The sequence below is a fragment of the Festucalex cinctus genome, chromosome 13, assembly GCF_051991245.1.
Source record: "Festucalex cinctus isolate MCC-2025b chromosome 13, RoL_Fcin_1.0, whole genome shotgun sequence".
NCBI lineage: Eukaryota > Metazoa > Chordata > Actinopteri > Syngnathiformes > Syngnathidae > Festucalex > Festucalex cinctus.
In genome coordinates this window covers 18,551,325-18,574,796 of record NC_135423.1, presented here as the reverse complement: position 1 = coordinate 18,574,796, position 23,472 = coordinate 18,551,325, and the positions used below count along the sequence as shown (strand labels likewise).

General features: G+C 38.9%; 1 protein-coding gene across 1 annotated transcript in view; it reads right to left on the bottom strand.

Moving 5' to 3' along the window:
* inppl1a (inositol polyphosphate phosphatase-like 1a) overlaps positions 1-22,230 on the bottom strand; it is a 37,905-nt gene extending 15,675 nt beyond the window's left edge. The window contains exons 1-16 of the mRNA XM_077540879.1: positions 21,392-22,230; positions 11,821-11,884; positions 11,106-11,253; positions 10,946-11,027; positions 5,851-5,997; positions 5,525-5,615; positions 4,377-4,466; positions 3,640-3,738; positions 2,014-2,164; positions 1,775-1,881; positions 1,573-1,675; positions 1,173-1,369; positions 682-799; positions 427-523; positions 193-331; positions 11-110 (exon numbers count right to left, since the gene is read on the bottom strand). Of these exons, the coding sequence (XP_077397005.1) occupies positions 11-110; positions 193-331; positions 427-523; positions 682-799; positions 1,173-1,369; positions 1,573-1,675; positions 1,775-1,881; positions 2,014-2,164; positions 3,640-3,738; positions 4,377-4,466; positions 5,525-5,615; positions 5,851-5,997; positions 10,946-11,027; positions 11,106-11,253; positions 11,821-11,884; positions 21,392-21,573 (1,915 nt within the window). The 5' untranslated portion in view covers positions 21,574-22,230. The remainder of the gene's footprint in view (positions 1-10; positions 111-192; positions 332-426; positions 524-681; positions 800-1,172; positions 1,370-1,572; positions 1,676-1,774; positions 1,882-2,013; positions 2,165-3,639; positions 3,739-4,376; positions 4,467-5,524; positions 5,616-5,850; positions 5,998-10,945; positions 11,028-11,105; positions 11,254-11,820; positions 11,885-21,391) is intronic.
* Positions 22,231-23,472: the final 1,242 nt, after the last annotated feature.

The following is a 23,472-nucleotide window of genomic DNA, read 5'->3' as shown; positions in this document are numbered from 1 at the left end:
TTATACAAACCAAAGCGTAAAAATACTTTGTTCTTCTCCCTCTCCAGGTTTAGCTGGTCCACCTTAAGCAGCGGATCAAACTCCTTTCTATTAATGTAGTTAAGGATCTCCTGCGAACATAGTAACACTAATAATGAATAAACGAGTTTACAGGTACTCGGCACGAGTGTGTTTTTTTGAGTCCTGCTTTACCTGTATGTCCATGTCAAGCCTGTAGTTGAGGTCTCCCAGCCAGAAAAGATGTGTGAAGCGCAGAGAAATGTCAAAGGAGCTCAGCTGTTTGTCTCCAAGTGAAAGCAGGCGCAAAATGTCAAGATAGTTTTGGTTCCTCCTGCAGGGGTCATTAGGAAACGCAGAATTCAAAAGTGTGTGACTTTTGTACAGTTCAGCAGTGAGAATTGGGAAAACGAGAAGCTGGGATTCTACCTTGCAATCTTTTCATTTCCTGAAGTCAAGTGACAGTTCACAAAACCAAAAGATGTTCCGTTGAACATGAAAGAAACACCCACAGCACCTTTGTTACCTGAGAAACCAGAGACCAAATATTAGCAAAATATTTGACATTGAGTCCAGTGTATTGTCTTCCCTTTGCCCGCAGTCAGCTGGCATAGCATACAGCTAGCTCCCTGTTACCCGAATAGGAAAAGCAGTATAGATATTTGGATAAAGTATTGAAGTTACCAAGTGTATTTGCAATGCCAGTCTTGACACTGGACATTCCAACATGGCTGATGCGGTTCTCATGTTCCGGCTTCACCAGCACAGCGACCTTAATGTTCCACAGGGTCTGTACCGCTATCTAAAAGCAAGTAAAACAAAAAGGTAATAAATTGAGAATGTGTGTGGTTGTTTATGCTTACCAGTAATTAATTTAAAAAATAAAATACTTGTAAATAAACATTAAAAGGTAGCAAATGTGGTTTGTGCCTCACACTCCAAAAAATTCCATATTAAAATGTCATTTTCTGTGTGGAGTTTGCATGTTCCCCGTTCTTATGTGAGTTTTCTCCAGGTGCTTCCTCCCACATTCCAAAAAAAAAAAAAAGTTTTTTTTTGTTTTTTTTTGACTAAATGAGTAATCGTCAATGTGTGAATGGCTGTTTGTGCTGTGTTGCTGACTTGCTAACAAACCATTAGAAAATAGAAGGATGATGACAACAAGCTTTCCTCACCGGTTTATAATCCAGTTCTGTTTGTTCTTTCAACATAGCCCGTAATGACTCCACCCATTCCCGATCGCAAACAGAGTTTTCTTGCGTGCCAAATGCATACAGGTCATGTGGAATAGTGACGGTCATCTCGTCCAGAGTCTTTCCCAGTCCTCGGCATAACACCCATGAGGCCACTGATTTGGGAGCAGGAACAGAACCTGACAACAAATTGTGGATTAATAATTAAATGTTAGATAATCATTCAGGGCTCAGATTATTAAACGTAGTTTAAAATGGATGCAGTATGTGAAAAATACAGTCATATAGTTAATTTTGATCATTCTACTATTACATAGAATTATTAGTCATGAAGTGTGGCTATTGAAGTAGAGGAAATAGAATCCCCCCAAAAATGTCTCACCCATGTTCCAGGTGCCGATGAAGACAGATATCATGTCAGGCTCATCCTGGTTGGAATGTTTGTTTTTCATCAGCTGTAGCAGCTGGCAAAAGGCCTCCCTCTTCTAAAAGACACACAGAAACACAAATGTGTTTAAAAGCCACCGTCAACATGCAGGTGTTTTGTCTCGCCACTGTGTTTGTACGTGTGTGCATGCGGACACCTTGGCACTAGCAAATATGAAGTCTTTCCTTTGGCTCTTGTCCTTTTCCTTCTCAAAAACAATGCCCAGCTTATTTTGCACTCGCTGAGACTTGATCAGCTGACGGACTGAGAGGTCAACAGACAGTAATGGGAGGAGAGGAAATGGCAAAGAGAGAGATGGGAACAGAAACAAACCCAAAATAGGTCAGGGAGTAAATTACAGGTGTATTTGTCTTAACTTGGGCGTGCGCCGCTTACTTTTGTCATGTGTGAAAGTTGTCCAGTCTTCCTGGCTGTCCTTCACCTTCTTCATCACAACCAGTCTACCTCCTTCCACATCCACAGACAGAGTGTACTTCTGACTCTTCCCTATTTTGGTCAGCTCTGCCAGGTAGACATCCAATTTGACCTGCGGTGAGTGCAAAAGAACTAAACACTATTGTTCACAGAAGTTAAGGAAGAAGTGTAGCTAATTTCATAAATAGGGAGATACAAAGTAAAAAATACAAATTCATAGTGGCGCACTCTCAGCTGTCAAGCAACACTGTGTACACTGAGCATTAACAAACAAACCACAGTAATAATGATCACATAAAATATCCCTGTCATCTTCATTAATTAACTAATTTGCTCCCAAAGACGGATATACAAATTCTATTTTAAATTTATTCAGTGTCCCAAAGACGTATTTATACTTTATTTTATTTTATTTTTTTAATGGTAGAGCATACAAAAGGCTTTGATGCAGCCTCTGAATTGAACTGAACTTCAAAATCTAGCAGGTGGCAGCAGAGTATAAAATATCAACCAGGGCCATGTTGCAACAAGCTATTTTCCCCAGAATTTTAAAACGATTTGTGAATAATGATGAAACTTTAACTATATTCTAATGCTAATTGCTGCAAAAAGGAAACGAATATAAATATATTTTTTTGTGATGAAAGAAGAGACTCTAATCTGGTAAGTTCCATGTTTTTATAGCAATAGAACAATATTTCGTGGGCCTTGCAAAATCAGTCGAAATCCAGTAAAGCAGCCGGGAACGAAGGGGATTGCATCAGTGAAAACTACTGGGACTGAATGAGTTAAACAGCACTTTCAGATGAAGGCTCACAAAATCCTGCTCAATTGAGACTACAGAAGTTACGGTACTTAAGTTAAGAAGTTATGTTTGCTTTTAACATTGGTTTTACAATTTTCCTTAAATATTTTTAAACAGATGTTTATTTTCAATGTGATATAAAAACCTTGAATGAATCTGTTGTTGTCCCAGAGGGTGAATCAGATGCCACATGTTGAACCCACTGTGACAAAAATATCTCTATTCCTGTGCAAACAGGAAGCTGTTGAAAAGAGTTCACCACAGTGAATAGAAAATTGGCTGAGTGCTAAATATTTCAAATAAGACATCTCTGTTTATAACATAACTTTTTTATTTTTTAACACAAAACCCCTCTGGTAATTCCTGTTATTTCTGATGAACTCTCATTCTTAACGTAACAAAGCTTTCTACATATTTGATAGTGTTGATAAAATGTTAGGATATATAATTAGAAACTCGTTTTGGGTGAGTGTGAGAACAAAAGTGCTACATGTCATTTGGTGTGTGAAAATCACAGACGATGCTACAAGAAGAGCATTACAAATATCCCTTTGGTCTCACATGACTCGTCTGGGAAACACTTCCTTCTGCGTGATGAGCAAACCATGACTGAACAGTCTGATAAGAGTTCAAGTCTGCAACATCCCTTCACAGCAACTTCTCATTAAATCAGATTTGCAGCAGAAATGTCCTCTCCGGATGACACCGAGTGTACCTCCACGCAATCACGATGGGAATAACATCCTCCTGAGGTTTCAAAAAGTGGTCCGACGGATTATTACCTCGAAGGGCTGAACAGGGATGGTTTTGCTGTGACGCATGGAGAGAGGAGGAGGGGAGCACAAGGTGGACAAACTCATGTCCTGAAGAGCTTTCAGTGCCTGAGGGGAGCATTATAGAATATATACATACAGTCAGTATGTGGAAGAAAAAGATGAAAGTGAGAGCGCACACACAGGCTTTGCATTGTTCTGAGGTACAATGTTGGCGTCAACAAGGAAACAGTTAGCCATTTCCTGGATGTGACCTAACAGTAGCCAAGAAGGTGGAGCATCACTTGGGTTGAGACATGTAGTTTGGTTGATTGCACTCTGCTGGTTTCCTTCCCTGTCCGAGAGCTTGTCCCATGTACAGACCAACATAAACTATTTGGCCACAGTGTAGGCACAAATGTAAATTGTTACTCCAGGAGAAAAACAACCAACCCCCTCACTTCCAATTCAATAAATGTCTTTTACGATCATGTGGTTGCTTGTTATTAAACATTTGAAAGTGGCTGACAAACCGTTTTTACTCGAATGAGCCCTTTTGGCCAGGCTAATAATAATAAAATTCAAAAAATGATTCTGAAAGTGATCTTGAACCATACCACACACCTAGAAATGTGAACCGCTAATGCTGGTTATATAAATGAAACACCAGATAGGAAGTGAGATTGGGGTGAAGAGTTTGTTGTGTATGTGTGTGCGCAAGGATTCAAACCCAACACTAACGTGCACTAAATGCATGCTGTGTTTACCTTCTTCTCTATGGATGACAACAAGTCTTTGAGAATAGCCAGCTTGGTCACAAGGTTCTCCAACTCCTGGTCTCCACCCTGATTCACTGACTGCAAGAGATACCAATGTGATCATATTTTTCCAAGGGCCATAAACCAACCTGGTAACAAGCAGAGAATTGAATGCAGCCAAAAATCTTTATCAGTATAGACTAGGGGTGTCAAAATTAGTGCATTCATTTTGAGGTAATTTAAAGTTGCGTTAATGCCACAATTTTTTTTAGCGCGAGATTAATGAACACCTCTTACTTGGAAAGCCTGTACTGTGGGAATTTCAGTCGCAACGCAGCAGACCCGTCCATGTCAAAATTTAGCAGTAATAAATTCAATAATAATGCATATATTTGTGGAGTTCTATTTTACAATTTTAAAAATGTGCAGAATTTCACAAGCTAAATCATGTTAAAGATTAGATCACTCTTAAAATTAAAAGAAAAATGTACTGAGATGTCAAATGCAATAATGCCATCTAGTGGCAGAAAAATGACCTCAACACAAATCAATATCACACTCGTTTTCTCACAGTATAGTGCATCGGTTTTTATTCTAGCTCAATTTTATGAATTATGAAATTACTGTATCAACGACTAAAAGATGCAGCCATATTTCCATTAGTTTAACAAATTTTCCCCACTTTCACGTTAAGAGCATGAAAACTTAGGAAAAAATGGTTTATTGTACATTTAGAACAGATAATATTTGCGATTAATAGTGAGTTTACTATTGAAGTCATGCGATTAATTACAATTAAAAATTGTAATTGCCTGACATCACTAGTATAAAAATATAGTATAGACAAAGAAACATTTTGTTTCATTGAGGTGCATTCTTTTAATGACAGTATGCCTTTTTTGTTTTACTAAGTACACTATATTCTCCCACAGGGAAAAAGGACCGCGTGACACCCGCTTAACAGCAGAGGAACTGTGTATCTCCTGATTTCAATGGTTGGAAAGATACTTTGCAAATTAATGAACATGTTTGTAGGAATGGTCTCATAAATTAATACACACACTTTCAAATTAAACTGTCTCAATTTTCATTCAACCTTTCAGGCTCCAACCAAATATTCAATGGATGATAGACATACAAAAGAAAGGAGGACATACTTGCTGGATCATCTTTGAGACCATGAAGGCACTCTGCTGATCGAATACTTTTGACAGGATTTCGAGGCCAGACAGGACCTTATCCACTTCCCTTTTCATGTGAGGCAAAGGGGGGTGGGGGTGGGGGTTCACAAATCAGTTGTGCTGAAGCATACAGCGGACACTAACTTTTGCAGCAACAGTGAGAAAAGTATGAAAGCATTTCTTTCAATATACATATACACACACTTTATCGACCCATCACAAATTACCCCATGACAGAATTCAGAGTCGATGTGCTGTAGTGATGATAAAAGTGTGAGCGTGTGACTGCATATCGCTCTTACCCATTGAGACGCTTGCAAGAGGCCACAAGTGTCTTGTTGAGGTGAGGCAGCGAACAGGCTCCCTGTTTGACAGCCTCAAGATCTAAAGCATAGCTGCCCTTCAGATACTCGTGGGAGATGGTGCTCAGGCCATTCGCTGTTGGGGCACTGAAACACAAAGCAAGCCAAATTTGATCTCAAAGATCGTAAAGTCAAATTTAGTTTTATACTGTGTAACAAAATGTTACTTGAAGGCACTTCAAATATGAATATGAATATTGATTTAAATTTTTATAACGTAACCTACCTCATCAATGTCATGTTTAATGTATACTTGTCTGTGATAATTGTTTGATGTATTATAATACTGGAATGTTTTATACTATTAGAGCGGTTGAAGACTAAATAAATTTTACCACTGTTGAGTTGCATGTATGAGTACTGCAGTAGTGCTTTTTTTTTTTTTTTACATATACTTCCTCGCTACCAGAGAGCAAACCCAAAGCGTGACTACCAACACAAAAACACACACACACAAGAAGAACGTTGCTTTTTGGACACTCTTTAGAAAATTCTGCCACAGAAAGGAATGTCACCGCTTTATTTAGTTTTCCAGCCATTGGACAATCAATTCCCACACTTTTCCCAGAAGACACTGCTAACAAGCCATGTACACACAAGCCAATTACATTTTTGGATTTTTGCACCACCCCTTAAACTTTTTTTTTTTAAATCCCCCCCCCCCCCCCCCCCCACACACAAACACACACACACACACACACACACACACACACACAAACACTCATCCTTGTACATATATCTTTGTGAGGACATCCATTGACATAATGCATTTCCTAGAGCCTTACCCTAACCGCAACCATCAAAAATGATTGCCTAAACCTAACCTTTACCCTAACCCCAACCATAACCCAATTCAAACCTAAACTCTAAAACCAAGTCTTGACCTTCAAAAAGAGGTCTTGCAAAGTGAGGACCGGCCAAAATGTCCTCACTTCACAAAAATGTCCTCATTCTGTTGGATAAAGGACAATTCAAGGACGCATCTGTTGAGGAAGGACGCATCTGTACTTGCTCCTGCACTCGCTCGTGAATCTAACTACTTGTTGATTTTTGCATTGGGATTTTTAACTACATTGTTGCAGAATGCCTGGCGGAAAAAGAGCTGACGAGATTGAGGAGATAAAATCTTCTCTTAAAAAACTCAGTGGAATGGTTGCCGAATTACTTGAAATGAAGAAGAGCATTGAGCCACTTCTTCAGGAAATACAGCAATTGAAGAAAGAGACACAGGAAAAAGATCGACGCATTGTTGCCTTTGAACAAAAAGTGGATGATTTGGAACAAAATCTTCGTATCAACGATGTGATAGTCACCGGTATCAAGATCAAGCCGCGCCGTGGCCCTTTGAGAGCTGCGGCTAGCACGAGCACGGAAGATTCTGACCAATATTCAGGGAACGAGACTGTGGAACAGCAAGTGACACTTCAACTCAGAGATTTGGGATTAACTGTTGATCCTGCGCACATTCAGATGTGCTTTTCGCTTCCAACTGGAGGGACACGACCACCGGCAGTTCTGATCAGGTTTGTTGACAGAAAGAAAAAGATTGCTCTTCTGAGAGACCGTCACAAGCTTCGTGGGAAACATGTCTACATCAACGAAAACCTCACCAAACGAAATGCTGACATCGCCAAAAAGGCTCGACAAATGAGAAAGAATGGACTTATCGAAAGGACGTGGACAAAAGACTGCCGAATTTTTATTCAAACTAAAGATAACTCTGGTCAACTAAAAACACGAATCGTGAAAGGAGCTGAGGAATTGGCAGCGCTTGAGAGACAACAGTAATTCACAATATCACAACAACAACAACAACATCACTAATTACCCAAAGCTGGAGTTGTATATGATTATTTGCTGACTTTGCCAAGGCTAACTCTTGTTTATACACCTGCATTGATAACATGTATTGCTGTTCCCGTTTGAATCTAAATATTGTCTGGCTCGAATTCCGTTTGGACATTTGTTCTAACAGTCAAGGCTACATGATAAGGCTGTATTGTGGCTCCAATGAATCTGCTGTCAATACGCAAAATGGGGGTTGGTGGTCTGGTTCCTGGAATGCAGCTGGCGTGGGCCGCTCTGCTGGGTGAGCTAGGCTGGGCAGCGCACAGGAGTCATCAGATCCACAACATGCTAGCAACCAGTGGTGCTACCTGACCAGAATGGAGTGCTGAAATTGCTTGAAAGCAATGGGCCGAATGCAAGCCGATCTACTCTTCTGGAAAGCACAACATGTGTGAAAGCTGATCCGAGGTCAGCGAAGACCCTACTGGTGAAAGAGAAGAATTGCGCTTGCCTTGGCTGCTCGCCTGGCAGGGTGGGCTTGCTGGTGGCGTCTGGGGACCGACTCACCAGTGCCAAATGACTGGGACTAGCCACAATCTATTCTACACACGGACATTCAAGATGAACTGAGCGAGCAGTGTCTGGGATAGTATGGGATGGATAACGATAAAAATCAATGACTATTCTAAATAATGTATATGATTGATGCGTTATAGTAATGGGTCGATGGGGACGGGTCTCGAATAAGCTTCGGCTTCTACCCGTCAGCCCTTCTTTCGGATGTCAATGTTGCAAATGATGTGATGTGATTGATGTAAACTGTAATGTGTCCGAAAGGAAAAAATGAATAAATAAATAAATAAATAAATAAATAAAGACGTATTTTGGTCCTCACTATGTATTATGTACAAGAACACACACACACACACACACACACACACACACACACACATCAGTTTTCCTTTTGTTGAATTTGCCAGAGTATTGTTACATTAAAAAGAAATAGATTCGATGTGCCTGTTGGTTAAATAGCCTAAAATGGAAAAAGCAATGAAAAAGTGAACATTTGTTCCTAGCAACAAAAATGTCTCTTTGAAAGTAAAATTTTTGATTGTACTGTACATTTATCTTAACTTCTTGAACTACTACAATCCTTTGTCTTGAGAGATTTCAAAATAGTTGACGGGATTTCAATTTCCATTTTTTTATATAGTTGACCAGACGCCACTACCTTTTCCTGTACAAAGCATGCAGCAATATTTCACACCTTTTAATGTTTTCTGCAAGTGTACCTTAATGTTGAAATGTTTAGTGTGTGGCACTATTGATGTCAAATAAGTGTGTGTATGGAAAGATTTGTATGTCCAACTTTAGGTTTTTGTTCTTATAAGTCAACACTCTGCATTATATAAGTGGTAGAAAAGCAAAGCAAAAAAAAAAAAAAAGCCCAATATATATTTAATTTTTATATAAACTTCTTCAACCTGCAATAGAAAAATCATTTTCTCACTGTGACTCTGGACTAAATAATTGTTGCTATTCCAAGCCATAGTGCAGTTTTCATGTGGCCAAATTCCGTCGCGTGTCAGTTGATAACTGATCGTAACGGAAATCTGACTTGGTTATATACTTGCTCAATCATGAGAAAACTAATTTGTCTTTACACGTGGGTACACACAGATGACAGCTGCTTTTCATCACAGCTAGATTCATCTATTATCCAAGTGCCTCTCAACTGTGTGGTTTGCCTTCATTATGCAGAAAGGATGCACAGGAAGTTATCATTTTTAAATTTAGTCTCAGTTTTAGTCCAGTTTCAATCACGCTTGTTAGTTTTTATCAAAGTCAACCTCATCCTGTTTTTATTTAGCCAACTTTTAGTCGACTATAAATATAGCAATTTAGTCTTTATTTTAGTTCATTTTACCCATGTGTGTGTGGGGGTGGGGGTGTGCGTGTGTACACACACATACATATATATTAGGGGTGTGAAGTGCCTAGTACCTGACGATTCGATTCGTATCACGATTCACAGGTCACGATTCGATTCGATACCGATTAATCCCGATACGAATTTCTAAGTCGATTGTTGCGATTTTTTTTCATTCAAATTTAGAAAATACTAATCAGTAAGCTTGTAGAGTGTAAGATTTATATGAAAATGTATTATTTATTTATCTGAAATTTCAGTCTTATAGAGGTTGTAATCTGTTTCATGTTTGAACAGCATTAAAATAAAATATTAAGGCTTAATGTTCCGTTCATATAACATTCTTCCATGCTCAAGGTGTGAATCCTAACCCGAAGTCAGACGTTTTGTTGAATATTTTTCCATTAAAAATGGAAGTTTAAAAATCGATTCACACACACACACACAAAAAAAAAAGGCAATGATGATAAGACGTTGAATCGGTAAGACTACCGAATGAACAATTCTGAGCTCTTAAAAAAAAAAAAAAAAAAAAAAAAAAAAAAAAAAAAAAAAATCGATTTTTTTTGTATTGAATCGATTCGAGAATCGTGCGATGTAGTATCGCGATATATCGCCGAATCGATTTTTTTAACACCCCTAATATATATATATATATATATATATATATATATATATATATATATATATATATATTTATTGTCAGCAGATAATGTTGAACATTTCGGATCTAAAACGATTTCACATTAAATTTTCTTTCATCTTTTTTGATGAAAAACAACTCGACACACAGTATATCAACAAGTGGATGCTATGGCTCCATGCTGCGAGCTAGTAAGTTAGCCAGCATTGGTTACCGATCGGATTAACATTGTTGCTGGAACGTTGCTAAATGTTATGTTATAACTATAATTTAATTTAAAAAAAAATAAATAAATAAAAAAAAATATAATTCCTCCTGTTTATGAATGTTGCACTCTCTAGCTGCGGATTTGAAAGGGGCTGTGTCACTGTGTGTCACATGACAGCGTCACAGTGACTAGATTAGCAGAGACATGATTTTTCAAAAGCAAATAATTTTCGTCTCGTCTTTGTTCATGAAATGAAATGTCCTTAGATTTTAGTCCAGTGTTTATTAAGTGAAGTACATTTTCGTACTGATTTAGTCCCAGTTATTGTTTATTAATGAAGGTTTTTGTCTAGTCTTTGTCGAGTGAAAAATGTGTTGAGGGAAATATTTTTGTTTAGTTTTTGTTCGCGAAATTAACCCTACACAGGGAGGACTTAATAGTGTCGATTTAGTGATGCAAGGTGTACCTGTCAGTGGGCGTGTCTGAACTGGGTGGAGTAGAGGTGGAGGCTGAGCGAGGGGGGAGGGGCGGCTTCTCATCCTCGCCATCTAACAACCGTGGAGGAGATGTTTAACCATTAACTATGACAACACAGGTCACCGCTGTGCTGCTATTTGTAGAAGTACCTGAATAGTCACGGTCATCGGGAATGGCGGTTTCCTCTCGGTCAACAGCGTAAAGCAGAGTGGTCACCAGACCCTGACTGGGCTGCAGGTACAACGACACAAGCTCTGGTAATGTTTTGAACCTCTTGGGCTGCACACCCTGTGACGTCTGGGAGCAAGACAAACGGAAGGATATACCAAAAGACAGAAAAAGAGGAAACATTATTTTTAACTGCAGACATGGAACAAACTTTGCTACAAATAGTCCGGTTGTGGTCTGGTGGCCCAAATAATTCAGTAATTCATGCTGCATAAGCAAATCTGAACAGTAGTCTAAATATAGCTGAAATTAGGCGGAGGTGTTTTGGCACAGATTCCAGTGAGGCTAGCCAAATGAATCTTTAAGCTGACAGAATAAAAAGTGAGCGATAGACGTCACGGTTAAAGCAGCGAAGTGTGTCTGCAAATGTAGGAGAGTGCCATGTCGGCGTGTGCCTGTGAGGCATGTGGGTGGCATGTGGCGATGGTGTGGACTGCACAGCTGTTAAACAAGACACACAAAGAGACTGCTGTTGGCAGAGTGCATGTGTGTGTGTGTCAAAGTGCGAGCTCAGAGCCAACCAAAGCATCTCTGCCTGCTTACCAGCTGCTACTGAAGCAAACACTTTTTTTTGTTTTTTTGAACTCTCTGTAGACTGAGTGTATGTATGTGGTTGTGCGTATCTTTTGTCTGTACCTGCACAGCCAAAAATCCTTCTTCATCTGGGAGGATTCTATATGTGTGGACATGCTTCTGAAACCTGCACACAAGAGTAGAGAAATGCAAATTAACTTCTTATAAGACATGCACATACACACCAAACATTTGTACTTGACCTGAGCTAGTAGAGCCGTGTGTGTGTGTGTGTGTGTGTGTGGGGTAGGGCGGGGGGGGGGGGGGGGATGTCTAGAATGGGGGAGGAGTCTGGAAAAGTTGAACCTGTTGCTGTCGATTAAACAGTGAGCAGTCTTCATCCTTATAGTGCCATGATACACTAATACAGAGGTCATTAAAGCATAATAAACACCGTAGTCAGTCAAACAAAATGTCAATTCAACATTAACGTGAACTGCCTTTCTAACAACACTTTTAAGCAGTTGTTCATCAATGTTGTGACATTGGGATTTCACAGCCATGGCTGTATGCCTGCAGCTACGAGCTGAACATCAATGGTTTTCATGTCTGCACTCCATGTCTGCTCAGTGAACCGGACACAATATGCTCAATTTGCCAAGCAAAACTTGTTGTACAGTATAGTACACTGTGTGTGTGTCTCACAGTGGTGTTTCCACACGTGTGTAAAATACTTTGAATAGTCTGCCATTCAAATTGACCATATGTTTGCACACTTCTGTTTGTACCTTTTTACTAGGGGTGTGAATTGCCTAGTACCTGACGATTCGATCCGTATCACAATTCATAGGTGATGATTCGATTCCGATAAATCCCGATATGAATTTATGAGTTGATTGTTGCGATTTTTTTACTCAAATTTAGAAAATACCATTACCAAACTTTAGTTTTATAACTGAGCCACTGTACTTAACAAACAGGTTGTAACCTTTTTCATGTTAGAACAGCATTGAAATAAAATATTAAGGCTTAATATTCCATTAATATAACATTCTTCCATGCTTAAGGTATGAAAGTTAGACGTTTTGTTGAATATTTTCCATCAAAAATGGATGTTAAAAAATCGATTCGGCTGCCTATTGAATCGAGAATTGCGCGCTGTAGTATCGCGATATATTACCGAATCGATTTTTTTAACACCCCTACTTTTTACTGTGTTTGGACATGGACATAAGGATGACTACATGGCAGGACCATTCGGTTTTTCTTCTAGATCAATGTCGGAAAGCAACAAGCATACATTTTGAATATTAAAAGTGTTTCAACAAAAAAGGTATTAGTTTACACTTTATACAGCAGAAACTCAAAATATTAGAGCTGGGTATTGATTCTAATTACCTCAGTCGATTTGATTTTGATTCACAAGAGTTCAGTTAAATTCAATTTTGATATTTTTTTTATTTGATCCGCTTCAATTCAATCCAATATTGAATCATTATAGAACATCAATTGTTCTTAAATACCAAGGACATGATAAAAGCTCCACAAAAATAAAATCCCAAATGAAAATTATTTTAAGTACACCTCTGCAAAGGAGATCCTACTCCTTGCATATTCTCTAAAAATAACAACACCACTGCCACCTACTGTAGTGGACGTGCAATTACACTTTATAACAGTGGCCAAACCTCGTAGTTTGAAGATAGTCAATTTAATGGAAATAGCGAACTGAAATTTTCAAGAATTTCAAAGTTGTAGAAAAGTGTAGTTTTTGTTATACTATGTTCCACTGCATAGAAATGAGAATACAGTGCTGTATGTTGCTTGACAAGTCATTCAATCTAAAATCAGAGCAGATTATGATTTTAAAAAATAATAATCTCAAAAACAAAGGCAATCTAACATTTTAAACAAAACTACATGCATCCTTGACTAGTCATTTACTTTTGATTAAAGTTGTACAGGACATTTACGATGACACAAAAAAACAACAAAAAAAACAAAAAAACTGTGTCCAATTTCAGTTATTTATGCTCAAATAATCTATAAACATAAAGAATTAGTTCCAGTGGACTAGTTAATTAGTACCATTGTGAACTTTGGTGTGTATTTGTCTTCCTGTTGAATGCTGACAAGATTCTTTGTCGAAGTGACTACTATTGTTTCAAGGAGGAGGGGAAGGAGAAAAAGACAAGGCTAACAGATAAAAGTCCCTTGGCTGCGCTCTATGTACATGTGTGTGTGTGTGTCTGTGTACGTGAGAATGTGTTGATAACAACTGAGTATGTTGACAGTAAAAACCCATCCACTTAGTCTTGCCAAAAAATACAAACACTTACTGTAACAGCTCAGTGTTAATTGTTGTGGGAACTTTTGAACAAGGTGCCAAGATATATTGCCTAATCAAGTTTCAAAATATTGCAAATACATTGATGCCCACTTCAAATACTATTTTAGCACACACTTTTATACAAATAATGCTGCAGGTTGTTTTCACCTACACACAGAATCACAGAAGTGTAAGTCGGAAATGCGACATGTTTAGACGCGCTACACAGTTACCGAGAGAGGTCTGTCTGACAGGAATTTCCAATTGGCTGAAGCTGTCCCAAATGAGAGGAAATCACACACTGTCACTAAATATATTTCATCACCAGAACAGGCATGGGCTTCTTTCTTTAAATATGACTGCCTAAATAAGAACGTCAAAATCCATCAAACGCGGAACTTGATTTGATGAACAGACACCAGCACACTTATGAACATTTTATTTACAAAGATTTTGGTATACTGAATGAACGCTTTGATAGTTTGATGTTAACTTCTTCAAGTCCGAATTTTGAGCTGTGCCTCATTTAGTATGTCAATTTGCTGGCCCACACCCCATGCTACCCAAGACCTTTGAGATGAAAATGATGGCCAAGGCTTTTTCTATATTAAAGAGGGGTCTCCCTTTGTTTGAGCATCTTGACCACAAAATTGAGAGATTCACAAAGGTTTTAATGGCTCTATCCATCTTCTTCACGATGACAAGACAAGAAACCTTCTTGGATGTCACTCACTCACTCACTCACTCACTCACTCACTCACAGAAGCTTACATGTGTGAATGAGTGAGTGAAAAAAAAAAAATTGATCTGTGCGTGCTTTCAAATTGCCGCGGGAGTGACGTCACACAGCCAACACGTTCGCCCAGCCCCGTTTGCGACACGCCACCCCCCGCTCTGTGATTGGCTGAAGGGGTGTAAACACTGTCTTTCCACAGAAACATCCTGGTGTTTACAAAACAAACACAAAATGGCAAAAGGCTGGGGGGGGTGGGGGTTTAGGACAAAATCACCACGAGAAATGAAAACAAGCCCTGATCTGTAATTTGAGAAGTAGTTTGTTTGTTTAAATCCTGTATTTAAAAAGTTCCTTTTCCAGAGTGAAACCATCATACTGGGCCTTTAGTACTGCATAAAGAACTCTACATTATTGAATTTGTGAAAATACTGACGTGTGTACGAGAGACAGAACGAGCATCTGATTGTTTAGTCTAAATATTAGTGTTGTCAAACGATTCAAATTTTTAATCTGATTAATCACACTTTTTAATTTTGATTAATCACGATTAATCAGCTAAATTACTTGTGTATTCACAAAATATAAAATAAATACAAAATACCATAATATTTTGACATTAACGCATTTTATTATCTGAATGTCATTTGCAAACATTGATTAAATGCATGTACACAATTGCATGCATGCGTGTATTGCTCAAAACGTAACAGCATCATATCAAGTGGTTGCAATTCAGCAATTATTAATTAATTAAATGCAAATTACTTTTGTTTTATGCAAGTCCCGTCGGGGGTGTTTTTTAAAGCGAAATTTACCACCGAGCACACCAACTGGAGTCATCCCGCTCATCTTGGAACAACAGGCGTAGGAAATGCCGTGCATTGACCTTATCACTGACCTGCGCAGCCTTCAATGTAACCATCCGCGGTTACGTTCAAGGATCAAGCGCGGTCAAAAAAAAAAGTGTGATTAATCTGCGTTAATACGTGATTAATGTGACATTTTTTTGTGATGAATTAATCTATTAACACTTTAATTTTGACAGCCCTACTAAATATTAAATTATTCAATTTATTTTTGCACTTCTATGATGGTTAATGATGTTACTTTAAAAAGTCACAAAAGTACAGTTCATTCTTTTATGGTTCAGAGTCACTGAAAAGCTGTAACCTATTACATCTGACATGGGGTGAGAGGCAGTTTACAATCTGGACTGAGTCAGAAAGTCTCACAAAGACTAAGTTAATATTGTACATTGTTCCAGCTTGACCCTGGAACAGAATACAGTAGGGCCAGGCCATAAATGGTGGCCCCCTACCCTCCCAAAAATAAATAAATGAATAAATACAATAAAATAAATAAATATTGGAAAAAAAAATTCTGTAATACATTTGTGAATAGGCGAGCATGCAAGGGTCCACTCCACTCTAATTAATTTCAAATATTTCCTATTACAAAGATTATTTCTAAATCTAAACAAATCAGAATCCCGGAACAGATTATGTTTGACTTAAAAGGAGATACTGCATGGGGTCACAAGTTGCATGTACTCGTCATTTGTATTTACATTGAAGTATTAAAAATCATTTTCTTTTTTCCCCCCAAGGATAGGGCTGGTGCCAGTGGAGACAATAATATGCCACTCCCCTAACTATAGGACTGAGGCCCACTCACCCCTTAGTTGAGAACATGATAAAAGATGACTCATATAGGAATTGGTCACCAGTTTCCAGTAGGGGTGTCACGATTCGCCAACTCCACGATTCGATTTAAATTTCGATTTTGGGGTCACGATTCGATTTTTTTTTCGATTTTTTTTTTTTTTTTTTTTTTTTCCGCTCCCCCACTTTATAACACAGAGGCATATGCTTCTGTAGGCTAAGGCTAGTCTATGATCATTGGTTCTATTCATTGTACAGTAAATCTTATTTCAAAAGATCGGCTACATATAGGTGATGCAATTTCCATATTATTTTTGTGTAAATTTATGTAATATATGATAATTGACATTAGGCAGGAATGATCAAATTCAAAGAATTTATTTACAATATAAAGTTAACCGTCTTGTTCTTACTGAAGTGTAAAATAAAAAATAAAAAAACAAAAACAAAAAGTCACAGTGGGTGCCTGCCATCTATTGACTGTTTTTGGTTACAACAGTGTGCTGTGCGTTCCTCTTAAAATAATGTGCAATGTGCAACAACAACAAAAAATATATTGTATCCAAAGTCATGGAACAAATACAGCCTGAACAAACTATATCCCAACATTTACAGTTGCTGGGCATACTGTAGCGTGGTTCAAGTACACTAATTAAATGTTTGAATCCAGCGTTTTCCAAGGCTGCAGGTCTGCTGCTATAAATAGACCTATGGATCTGGCGTTTCGCGCGAGCTGAAGTGTGTGGAAGTTTCACTGTAAATGAGGATGAAATAGTTGGTTGGACCGTTGTTTTCCCACTTCTAGTTGAATTTGATAAATCTAAATCTTTGTGATGCCTGCGTAAATGTCCCGCCGCCGGCTCCGCTCCCCTAGTATGTATGTGTGTGTTTGTGTCGGCTGGTGCCCGTATAATGGTACTTCAGTTTGAATGCGCCAGCGCGACACTCTGATTGGAGGACTGTGCCAGCGCGACACTCCGATTGGACGACTGTGCCAGCGCGACACTCCGATTGGACGACTGTGCCAGCGCGACGCTATTGTGTATCCGTGTATTATACCCCTATTGTTGTTTCTCCTCCGTTCTGTCAGTTCTGTCAAATGCGGTTATTATTTGTTCACCTTCCACTTTCACTCCCTTGTCAAACCCCTGCCTGAAATTTCAATTAAAACTACTCAGATGTTAAAGTCGACCCGTGTTTATCTACTCTATATTTTCTGTTATTGTGTTACTTCCCTTCCCCTTGACGAGCCGGGCGTAACACCGTGGCCGAGTACAGTACGCGCACATAGCATATCTTGCAACTGTGGTCTTTTTATCGACAACGTGAACGTTGTCGACATAACTCACCGGGAACGCAAAATGTTTCCAAACTGGTGACGAGAGAAGCGGGAGCGGCTTGAAGCACCATTGCTGTGTCTGTCCGCGCTTGCCATCATGACTGCAGGAGAAGTCAGCTAACAAGTGCCGTTAGCTAGTAGCTGAATGGCTGCGTCTCATTTGCTTTCCTGGGAGGTGGCGGTGGCGGCGGTGGCGGCGGGCGCGGGGGGGGGGGGCATCGAATCGTGTGTCCTCTCTTCTATTTCGATGCTCGAAATCGTGACGTAATTTCGATCGATTTCGATAAAAAATCGAAATCGTGACACCCTTAGTTTCCAGTATCTGAGGGTAATGTAAAGCAATGCCTCACCCTAAACTATGAACTCGTGATGAAACACAGTACATTATAATATCCCTATGGCAAGACTGTTCTTTCTGACAGCCTGCATTGATGATTTGTTTGCCTTATGGATTGCACTGTTAGTGCACTTATACCATTTTACATCAGTCATTAAAGGTGCTTAAAGAGTGTCCAGCCCTATCTACTGTATGTTCACAACCCCAAAAACCACTAGAAATCAATTCTGATGGAACCATTAGGCAGGCTTCGATACAAAATCAAAATTGACATCCATAGAATCACTATTTTTAACAAGTAAAAAAAAAAAAAAAAAAAAAAAAAAAATTGAATTAATTCAATAAATAAGTCGACGTATGTGCTGCTTTGAAGGCCACTTTTTTCTTTTATTGCTCAGTTCCTTAGACCCCAATATTAAATTTGGCAGAGACATCTTTTGTTGAATTACAGTTATAATTGTTTATTAAAAAAATATATATAAGTTTCCTCCTGTGGACAACTGGACATCATTAAGCATATCATGTATACATGTATTTAAGGCAAGTTGTAAAATGTCTAGAGTCGTTTTGTTTATATTTAACGAAATTAAAACATCATAAATTGTGCTGTTTCTACTCAGTACTGTCTCAAATGTTCTCCAATTTCAATACTGTAAATGTATAAAATCATATGCTGAGAAACGATTCTTGGGAGGAGCAATATGGCGGCCTCGCTGCTTCAAAAGTCTTAGCCTATCGGCTATCCAGTCATATATGCAGATCAGTGGTATAACTTTACTTTTACTGCATCGTAGCAGTAGCATGTGTAATGTTACTGGCTGAGATCGGTAAGCTTTAATGTGTATCTATGTATTTTGAGTGATTAAGAAGTGCAGTCCATGTTTACATATGATTCATGAAACAAAGTGAGATGTAGGAAGTGGTAAAGCCGCAGATTTTTTGCGTTATTGCTGTAATCTGCACTTTAGCTTGTGTCTTACTGATTTACAGTATTGCATATACTTTTGTTTACAACACATCTGTGTGGCAGAATTATGATGCCATGGTGAACGCTTACCAAAAGGTACGTCAAAGTATTTAGTAAGTTTAAAAAAAAAGAAAGGAAAAAAGTATTTAGTAATTTTATACCTGTAATTGAAGCAGAGAAAAATGTCTTTCATATTAATTAATGCTTGATTTTCCTTCATCTTAGTAATAGATCTGATTTGTTGTTGTAATAAAGATAAACTGTTTACTGAAAAACACGTAAGAAAAGGCCTTGAAAAAGCAATCACCAACTAAATCACAATCGCAATTTTGAGGGGGAAGAAAATGTTTCTAAACTTGTTCAGCCCTAATTCACACCTGTGGTAAATTGATCATTGTCTTGAACTAACTTGACATACTGTACATGTACACTTTGGAATGTGGGATGAAGCCGGAGAAAGGGAAGACATGCGAACTCCACACAAAGAGGGCTTGGGACAAGATTTGAACCCAGACTCTCAGTCAAGAAGTTGTGCAAGCCATACAACTGTGATGTAGTTCAGGAACTGAATTTCACACATTGATTAAAACTGTTTGCCGTATCGTTGCAGCTATCAAAAGTGCTGACTTCCTGAAAGAAAAAGTTAGCCTAAATGGAGACAGACTGGGTTAAGCAGAAGTGACATGGAAGGATCTGAAGACTAACTACCGTAGCGACAGAGAGCAGTGTGAATGCAGCTTCTTGAAATTCTCCCCTTCAGTGTACTGGCACACATCAGCATAAGAGCAACCTATATAGATGGGTCACAAAGCCCACATGAAAGAAGTACATGTCTCTGTGTGAGTCACCACTCACCAGGGTAAGTATGCTTGCAGTTGCATCTATTATGCATACAACGCAGTTTACAGGTCATAATGCAATAGCATCAGTTCCAAGTCGCCCAATGTGCGGAGGTGAGCGGCAAAATTGTTATCAGAAGCATTGTGTGCAGCGAGACTGAACACTAGAGCTACGTAATGTGTCAAGCCACACAAGTTCAACACCTGCATGGACAAATTGATGCAGAACATAGAACACACAAATTCATGCAGTTAACGCTTTATCATTAAAGCACAGAAATATGAGTAGAACAGACTAATAATTCTGCAATTGTACTAGATACTGCAGCTGTGGGGTGAATTGTTTTAGTTTTATAGATTTATCGGCTATCCACTTTCACACTTGTACGACAGCAAACAAAAATCAAAAACTTTTTAACTCAAGAAGTTTCTGCATAGTATAGAGCAGACTGCAATCCAATCTAGTAAATAAGAGAGAAAGTGTCTTTTCCGAAATCGCCAAACATACACCAAGGAGTTTAGGTGCCGTACAGTGGACACTGCCCATCAAAACTGAGGTGTATGCGCACACACACAACATAAACTCAGCATGGGGTAAATGATCAGATAAGGGATGTAGGTCAAGTCAATGACACAGCACAAGGTCACGTGAACCATGGCTTGAAATGCCCGCCAGGAGTCTATGCTTGTGCAAGTTGAATGACTTGGAGAGGCATGTGACTTACCTTGCAGTTTTTAGGCAAGCAACATGTTAAAGGGACACATCACTGGAAGTTGTGAGTTTGTTTGTCTAAATGCGACGGTCTGGTTATGTTTGTTATCTTAAGGAAGGGATTGGTGGATAAATGTTATTTGGAGAAGGTGTGTTTTATTATTTATTTCAGCAGTAAAGATGAGGGGGGGCTCTGAAGTGCACCTTAGCGTTAAAATTAAAACAGCAGGGTTTTTTTCCCCCCTTTTTTTCGTTTTAAAACCACTGCTATTCAGTTTAATAGCAACGTTCAGCACCCACACACACTGAGCTGAGCGCACTGTTAAAAAAAAATAACGCTGCAGGCGACCACATCTAGCACAAGACAGACATGGGCAGCGCTGAAACTACTGTAGTGCCATGCTGGAGTTTGAGTGCCTGTCTCTCTCCTGTCCATGTCCTCGAAGCTACAGTTGCAAGTGGGTACAGTAAGCCACTCATTATAATCAAGTAAAATACCAAACAAGAGCAGGGACAATCACCAAACTTAAGACTGTGAAGGCATCACGCCTCAAAGTATTTGTTAACGTTTATTACAATTAACAAGCAGTGCCAAAACAAACCAAAAAAGCAAGTTTGGGCAGAAAAGAAGCGCAAACACGACAACGAGTAGCGCGCGCGCGCGCGCGTGTGTGTGTGTGTGTGTGTGTGTGTGTGTGTGTGTGTGTGTGTGTGTGTGTGTGTGTGTGTGTGTATAACGAAATTACTTTTTTTTTTTCCTATTAAAGTACTTACAGAACACACAACGCGTATGCCCCGTTGACACTCTCGCTGTCCCGTACCAGGAAGCTGCCGTCTCTCCCGGCGCGAGCCAGCAGCTCCTCGGCCGCAGCTCGACTGAGGTCCCGGTGATACCACATCGGCGGTGCGGGCCCAAGTGGAGAAAACCCACCGCCGCCGCCGCCACCTCCGGCCATGGCCACAGCCCCTCTAACCGGCGTCAACTGCTTCTCGACTTGTCTGAAAACCTCCCAGCCTGCCTCCCGACGGGGGTGGAAAGTAAGGCGAAGAGTTGACACCCGAGGTGGGGAAGACGTCGACGCCAACAAACTCGGGCGACACAAGTTTCTTTCCGAAGTGAATTTGTTCGCTGTGTCGTCTCAGTTCCTGAAAGGCTCGCCACCCTCCTCCTCTTTCGCTTCCCACTAGCACGGAAATCTGGCTATGTAAATCCACACTGGAAAGCAGGGAACAGCGAAGGACACAAACTAGTAAAACTACGTCCACACACTGTAGCCCACCAACTGTAAACACACTAAAGACCTGGACAAGACTTTCAGAGTAAAAGCGCTAATAGATCAATTAGTATACTAGGATTTTATTGTTTTAAGCACGTTTTGCTAGCATTCGTCAAACATTATTAGCTTTGTAACGCGCTCCTTTTTTAGGTCTTCACAGATCATAAAATAAAACAAATAAAAACATATTTATGAACAAATTAGATTGCGCTCAGCAACAAATGCCATTGTAATCAATTTACTTTTCACAGAAAATCCCAAAGTTACTTGATCTCTCCCTTTCTACAAATTTAATTAATTAACCCGCCTGCACACCAAAACCATGGGCTGTTGTTTGGACATCAGCAGGGCTGCACTGAGGGAACCGGACTGCATTTGTCAACACTCTGCAATCCTGTGATGCAATCCTTTCCTTTTCAGATCACACACACGCACACACACAGTAGAGGGCACACTGGCACAACTAGTGACTTCTGTACTATACTATAAAAGTCGGGACATTGGCCATACAAAAAATAATTATTAAATAATTATTATTTAATGGAATTTTGATTAGTGTTTTCTATGACGTGCCTGTCATTGTGTGAGAAACTGAGTGTAACTTAAGTGGCTCAACAATAATCAAATTGTAAAAATAGGATTTGACTAATAATTTGCATGTTCCATTTGATTATTAACCTGTTTGCTTCACACATTGTAGAGTGGCAATGTTCATTGGGGTGCATAAAACATCTTCCATTTATTATAGCTGAAGCAGACAATTTATTTGTTGTTAGGTTTGTTTTTTTTGTTTGGTTTTTGTTTTTGGTTGTTGTTTTTTTGCAATTTGATAATAAAAGTCTACCTGTTGACAAAGCAGAAAAGTAAACCAGTCAATCTGGTCGGTTTGATATTAATGTGTAACAGGAATACTAAATCGAGTCATTGCCTCAAACATTATTACACTCGTAACGTCTGAATGATGTCAATCATGTCTTTTACAGCGGCATGCAAATTTGATCAAGAATTCATTCCACCTCTATAATTGTGTCCGCAAATTGTAATAAAAACTTGAGTTTAAACCATCACCATGCGCAGCAACATGCAATAAGTCATCAATGATCATCATGATACTCCAATTCAATGAATGTGTCATTCAGTAATTCTGTTGTTTTGTGTCCTTTTCTCTCTTTTGTCTCTTTTGTGTTTCCTCTTAAAATCTTGTTCTGCCCAATTGCATCTTCAATAAATATTCATCTCATCACAAACAGCAACAGATGGAATGCAATATACAGATACACCAAACTATTAGACTACGGAGCCGATCATAACAGGCTTAAAAAAACAAAACTTATTTTTAGTTTAATTCAGTGTGATTCTTTAATTTTACATTTGTATGATAGTTAATAATTCTTCAAATTGGGCAGATTTGAAGTTTTCAATGTAATTTGTAATAATAAAAACCATGAGGGAAACGTTTGCCTTTGAAGTCACAGTGGATATAAAAAGTCTACACACCCCTGAACAAATGCCATGTTTTTGTGATTTTAAAAATGAGACCTAGGTAAAACTCATTACAAAACTTTTCCCAACATGAAT